Source organism: Fukomys damarensis, unplaced genomic scaffold (genome assembly GCF_012274545.1).
Source record: "Fukomys damarensis isolate Sample0158 unplaced genomic scaffold, DMR_v1.0_HiC HiC_scaffold_16, whole genome shotgun sequence".
In the NCBI taxonomy this organism is placed as follows: domain Eukaryota; kingdom Metazoa; phylum Chordata; class Mammalia; order Rodentia; family Bathyergidae; genus Fukomys; species Fukomys damarensis.
In genome coordinates, this window is record NW_022900928.1 from 30,975,890 (window position 1) to 30,983,050 (window position 7,161).

Here is a 7,161-nt window from a genome sequence, read left to right on the forward strand (position 1 = left end):
GTGGGAGTGCAAACTGGTGCCACTATGGAAATCAATATGGAGATACCTCAAAGAGCTTGGACTGGAGGTTCCATTTGACCCAGCCATCCCTCTGCTGGGTATCTTTCCAAGAGAACTAAAAGAATCATATCACAGAGAAGTATGTGCACCCATGTTTATAGCGGCACAGTTTGTAATAGCTAAATCTTGGAAACAGCCTATTTGCCCATCCGTTGGAAACTGGATAAAGAAGTTGTGGTTTTTCTATAAAATGGAATATTACTCAGCCATAAAGAATGAGAAAATAAGATTCATTCATAGGAAAATGGATATATATTGAAGATATACTCCTAAGTGAAATAAACAAGGCACACATGTGTAAATACCGAATAGTTTCCCTGGTGTAAATAATCTGCAACAATGCATAAGATTCTAATAAGCTTACTGACATTTAGAAATGGGAAGAAAGGAGCTAAAGGTGTAGGGAAGGTGGGATGGGTAGGGGAAGAGTAAAAAGGGAAAAGAAAAAAATGTGAGAGAATGAAAAGATGAAAATAAAGTGTTTGTAGATGGGGAGGGGAGGAGGGGGTGAAGGGAGGGCAGAGGTAAGGGGAAAAAATGAGAATCAAGACTTGTCATGTAGAGGTACAAGATCCCAACAATGAATGTAACTACTGTATCCCTAAAATGTACCAATAAACTCAATTAAAGCTGAAAAACAAAAAAAACACAAAAAACACTACCACATTAAAGAAGTCTACAAAATACTGTTTGTACATGAAATGCTTCTATCTTCTCCTAGTGACTGTTTAATGTAAAGTTCTTTAAAAAATTTACCTTGGTTTTGAATTTGTTTGTATATAAGTGACATTTATGATTACATTGCTTTATTAGTCAACACCTCTCCCAAATAAAATGTTTCTATCAATCACATCAACAATTTCAGCTACAAAAATTAAACCTCCAAATATGAGTTAAAAAAAAAAAGCTATGAAATAATAATAATAATAATAAAAACTCATTATTTGTTGAGTGCCTACTATACAATGGGGACCAGGAACAGAGAACACAGAGGCACAGGGGACACTGAGGTAGATGAGCAAGTTTCTTACTCCAGGGAGGTCCATTCTAATGGGAAAGAATATCAAATAAACAATTAAGTGGGAAAATATCTGACATGAACAAGTGCTATGCAAACAGTTTAAGTGGGAATTTGTAATAGTGGCAGGGGAGCAAATCATCAGAGATAATCTTAGAATTCTTCAGGCTCAGGACAAAATAAAGTAGGGCCAGGAATTTAGCTCAGTGGCACTGCGCCTGCCTCACAAGTAGCAAGGTTTGATCCCCAGTACCAAAAAGAAAAAACAAAAAACCCCACCACATCTATAATAAACTAAGTACCTTGAAAGCAAAAGAGGAAACGGCCAGGTGAGTTTGGGATCACACAGCCTAGGGCCTAAGTTCTAACTCCAGTATTGTTGTGACCAAGGGCAAGCCAGTAGCTCTCTCAAAAACTTTTAAACTCATCTGAACTCTAAAATGCTTTCATTTACTTCCCTAAACACTGCCCTTCCCAAAACAATACTGTTTCAAGAACCAGGAGCAGAAATGCACAACTATTCTCCCAGCTACTCAGGAGGCTGAAGCAGGAGGATCCTGAGTTCAAGACCTGCTCACAATTTAGTGAGACCATGTCTCTTCCCACCAAAAAAAAAAAAAAAAAAAAAATGTCTGAAGGCATGTCTTTCTCTATACCTAGGATTCCTGCATCAAAGGGGCTGGGAATGTGCCTCCACAGTAAAGCCTAGCCTGCAAGACACCCCAAGTTTGATCTCAAGAACTAAAACGGGGATGATAGAGGAATGCTTTCCTGTTGGGTTAGTGTTTTAGGCAAACAGTGCAAAAACAGGCCAGGATGCAAAGATGTGGATGAGGGATGCTCAGGGCAGCAGACCCTCGGTCAAAGCACTGCTGGATGTTCCCTCTACTATGCCAGTCTAAGGATCACAAGAACCCCAAACCGGCTCCTTTAACATTCAATGGTACCTTTCTGAAAGGCCCACAGAGCTTTCAGTAGACATCCAACACTACTGATAGAGAGAAACCATTAATAATAGCACTAAATAGTTCATGTATTTTAAAACACACAGTGTGCAAAAAAATTCCAAAGGCACCCCCCAATTCAAAAATAAACCAAATGTGGAGGCATTAAACACCTTTTCTGGGAGGGGTGGGAGGAGAAGGAGATGAAAAAAGAATTAAAATGTGTTATGCACATGTACCAAGTTCCCATGATAAATGCAATCATTATGTGCCCCAAACATGTAGTAATAAAAAAATTATTTAAACAGTTTTTCTAGTAAAAGCCACATTCTTGAGTCCATGTGCAATGATTTAGAAAACACACTGAGGCAAATTCTGCCATGTATTATAGGTTCCACAGACTGAGTCTCTTATTAAATTTTTCAAAACAGTCTTATAGGCCTGAAATGTTACAATTCTGCACCCATATTCTCTGATTTTATTTTTACAGACTTAAAAAAAAAGTTCTTGCACAACCTATCTTTTCACAAACTAGTCAAGTTCTACTCAGTTGCTCCATGAACGTATCATCTTATTCTGCATTATCCCATAAACCAGACCACGTGGAAGGGAACAACAGTTTAAGAGGAATAAACTGAACTATTCAAACACAGATAGCAATTTTAAAACATTGGGAAGAAACATGAAACTATTAAATTTCCAAAGTAACTTTCTCAAGTCATTTACAGGTTGGAATTATCATCTTCATTTTGAAGGTGAGGAAACAGTGACTTGCCCAGTTCATTAGCAGGGTCAGAAGAAAGCACACTCCTGGCATCGAGCCCAGGGCCTTTCCAGGAGACTGCATTCCATCATAATCTCCAGAATGTTGTTCCTCATGCAATCAGTACAGCAAATTGGTCCAAAGGTACCCAGCCTGAGCTTATGAAATCCTTATAGACTCAAGTTCAATTCTCAGCACATATGATTCAAACGTATTTTTTGTTTCCCCCAAACTGCAAAAAACAAATGCCGAAGGACAAGAGTGATCTCAGGAGCACCTTTTCCTACCCACCCGGCCCACTGACTCCCTACCTGTCCAGGCCGTATGGGAGAGGTACACCTGAGTGATGAGACGGTGGCGCCCTGGGCCAGGATTCCGGAAGTCTGCTGGCTTGGGATGGATCATCTGAGCCTGGCCATCTGGATATAAGACCTGAGAGGGTACAGAAGGGAGGAGGAATAGGAGAGCTAAGAAAATTGATGTTGGCATCTACTTTGAACCCCCAACAGAAAGAGACACGATACCACCTTCATAAAAGACTGCTCCTCAAGGGGATAGCAAGGTATCTGCCCTCTGCACAAGAAACAATCAGTAAATGTTTCCTGAATTCCTGATAATTAAGTAAAGGAACAGGTAAAAATATTAATTCTGGTTGTGAAAATCCTCCCAAGTACCCCATCAGAATGACCTTTCCTTTGCTCTGAATCATGTCAGGGTCCAGCAACCACTACCAAACAGCATGTATTCAGCTTTTTTGTATTAGGTTTTTAATTTTCTGTACTAGGTTTTAAGCAGCTGGGACATTTATCTGTCTTTCTACAGCACACTCAGTGAAGGATCTGATCAAATCACTGGCCCGTCATCACATCTTACAAACTGCCATAAATTCTTTCCTCAGCATCCCAAGGGCCTGCCAGCTACCTGTGTAGAGGGCCTGATACATGACCCAGAACAAAGGAAGCAGAGGAACAAATGAAGCTGATCATAGGCCCAGACTGGACCTGCTATACGTAAATACCCTGATCAGGGCTTGGCGGGGAGCTACACAGTTCTTTCGGCTTTGAAATTCAGAGAGGCTTGTCTTTGCCAGCTTGCCCCATAACCATCTTTTCTCTCTCCTCAGGTCTCTCTCCCCATTTCTTCCCTTTCTTGTTTTTTAACTTAAGAGAAGGTTCACATCGTGTGGCACAGGCTATAAGTCACTGTCACAATCCCACAACTGACACTTAGCAGGGACACTAGATCACCACGCATGCAGTCCTGACCTCCTGGGCGCAGCAGCCTCTCAAGAAGCCGCACTACAGGCTGATGTGCCTGGCTTTCCTCTGTCAAGCTATTTTTCCGGCCCCCAAAGCAACTACAGCAGAAAGAAGCTGGCTAGAAGAGGACTGACACAGAGATGAGCATGGGAAAAAAATGACTGAGACAGAACTTCCCAGCACTCTCCACAACCCTGCCGGGGGCGAAGAGCCTCGACTCCTGTGTGATAGGTGCTGGGATGCTATTTTTCCTCAAATGCTGTCAGGAAGGGAGCTAAGAAATCTGCAGCCCAAGTAGGTCAGGATAAGAAAATGGCCAGTATGAGTTACATTCTACATTTCAGAACATTTACAAAAATTACAAACCAATCTCTGTCTGTCTCTTTTACCTGAAGTACCGAAGATTGAACCCAGGGTCTTATCACTGAGCTACATCTTCAGCCTTTTTTTTGTATTTTATTTTGAGACAAGGTCTAAGTCACTAAATGGCACTGGCTTGGCATGAATTTATAACCCTCCTGCCTCTGCCTCCCAGTGTGCTGGCATTACAGGTGTGCGCCAACACATCCAACATCATCTCCTCTTATAATTAGGTATAATACCTGCACTAGGCTAACAAGTATTACTAAAGTTCCTGAAAGGTCTGCATTAAAGAACAGATATGCATCCTCTTTACTACTACATTCTAGCACTCAAAGCAATGCACAAAAGAGATGAGGTACTCAGGCTGTATGGCTGAAGTGGAGAGCACTTTCAATGCACTGCAGCTTCCCCAATTCAGGGCACTGTGCCTGGCTCACTTGTAGACACAAACAGTTTGACTATGCAGGAAGTAGAGGTGCTTCAGAGATAAAAAGTAAGGACAGAGCCTGGCAGATGACCATAATAAACTGCCTGTGATCTCATTCATGTTTAGTTCATCAGGGAACTTTTTTTTTTTGGTGCCGGGAATAGAACTTAGGACCTGGCACTTGTGAGGCAGGCAGCGAACCACTGAGTTAAATCCCCGGCTCTATCAGGAAACTTTTTGTTAGGGACAGTGACAAACAGTGGTTTTCAGAATCACTGACTGCCCATTAGGCTCATCTATGAGCTCTTAAAAACGTACTGGTACCACTGATTTAATTGGTAGGCTGCAGCTGGTGCATCAGTACCTTTTGTTTTCTGTTTTGTTCTGGGGTTTCATCTCATTTTATTTTTTTCCAGACAGTCTCACTATATAGTTCAGGCTGGCCTTGAACTCACTGTGTAGCCTAGGCTGGCATCAAACATGAAGCAATCCTCCCACCTCAGCCTTGCTAATGCTGGGATCACAGGCATATGTCACCACACCCAACTGTCATCAGTTTTATTTTATTATATGTTATTTTATTTTATTTTTGGTACCAGGGTTCAAACTCAGGACCTTGCACTGATGAGTCAGGTGGCGGCACCACTGAGCTAAATTCCCGGCCCTCATCAGTACTTTTTAATGCTTCTGAGTAATCTAACAGTGCAGCTAGAGTGGAAAACCGTAAGAATGAGGGAAAATAAAACAAAACAAAAACTGCAGTACAACTTCACAGCTAGATCAGAATGAGCTCTTGTTGGTCTCATGATTTGTAATCATTCCTGCTGGGAGGCAGAGTCCTGATCTTGTGCCGCTGCCACAGCCAGAAGTGCCATCTTTGGAGCCTAATGCAAATCCTTACCTCCTCCTGGAAGCTCTCCCTGACTGCTCCATTTTTCTGTTCTCTGATCAGACTCACCACCAGTGCTCATATCTCTGCTTTTACATGTCAAGAATACTTCCTTTTTCCCTTCTTCATTCCTCTATTCTTCCTTTCAAATCCCATCCAGGCACCAGCATTTCCAAAAAGCCTTTGCTTCAGCTCCACTACAATGCTCTCAACTCATTCTATGCATGTGCACTCACTGAACTTCTGTTCCATAACTGCCTGTCCAAGAAAATGAGCATGTTGAGAGCGAGACCTGTGACAGACGTATTTACCTTGTAGTAATTAGCATGTGCAACAGAGTAACCACTAAGGCACACAGGTATGAACGAACAAAAGGACGGCTGGATGGATGGGTGGAGCCTAACTGCAGGCTGTATGAACTCATTAGTATCTCCAGCTCTCATATGACTCTGTATCTATCTAACTTGAGAAAAAATACTTCATAGTCATTTTTTTCCCATCCATGAATTGTTCTTTCCAGTTGAGCCACCTATGGCCTGGAAAAGTTTTATTTATTACAATTTTCTTCAATAGCAGAACAAGTCATGCCAGATGTGGTGGCGCACACCTGTGATCCCAGTACTTGAGAGACTGAGGCAGCAGGATCATTGCAAATTCAAGGCCAGCTTAAACTACATAGCAGGACCCTATCTCAAAAAAAAAAAAAGGTCAAGTGCCTGATGTGATGGCACATGCCTGTAGTACCTGCTACTAAAGAGGTGAGGGAGGAGGATCCCAAGTTCAAGGACAATCTAGACAACTTGACAAGCTCCTTTCTCGAAATAAAATGTGAAAGGCTGGAGATATAACTCACAAGTAAAGCACTTACAGGTCTGAGACCATGGGTTCAATCCTCAGCACCCCCCCAAAAATTAAGTCCCCCCTTTTTTTCTGTTTTTTAAATGGACCCAGGGGTGATGGTACATGCTTGTAATCCCAGCACTCAGGAGGCTGAGGCAGGTGGATCACTGAGAGTTCAAGACCAGCCTGGGCTACATAGTGAGTTCCAGGTCAGTCTGAACTACAAAACAAGACGGGGGTGTGGGTTCAATCCTCAGCACCCCCCCAAAAATTAAGTCCCCCCTTTTTTTCTGTTTTTTAAATGGACCCAGGGGTGATGGTACATGCTTGTAATCCCAGCACTCAGGAGGCTGAGGCAGGTGGATCACTGAGAGTTCAAGACCAGCCTGGGCTACATAGTGAGTTCCAGGTCAGTCTGAACTACAAAACAAGACGGGGGTGTGTGTGTGTGTGTGTGTGTATGTTTCTATGAAGAAGAGACCCTGGATGAATACAGATTCCCCCAGGAAACTCCCTATAGCCAAAGCCCTTGATTTCTTACTGGACCTGTCACGAGGCATCACTGCTAGCTACCTCACACTGTGAGGAGGTGGACGAG

At 42.5% G+C, this 7,161-nt stretch overlaps 1 protein-coding gene across 2 annotated transcripts in view; it reads right to left on the reverse strand.

Moving 5' to 3' along the window:
- Ints4 (integrator complex subunit 4) overlaps positions 1-7,161 on the reverse strand; it is a 120,942-nt gene that overhangs the window by 4,276 nt on the left and 109,505 nt on the right. For both annotated transcript variants that reach the window (XM_010633305.3, XM_010633306.1), the window contains one exon: positions 3,097-3,217. In XM_010633305.3, coding sequence (XP_010631607.1) covers positions 3,097-3,217 — 121 coding nt within the window. The remainder of the gene's footprint in view (positions 1-3,096; positions 3,218-7,161) is intronic.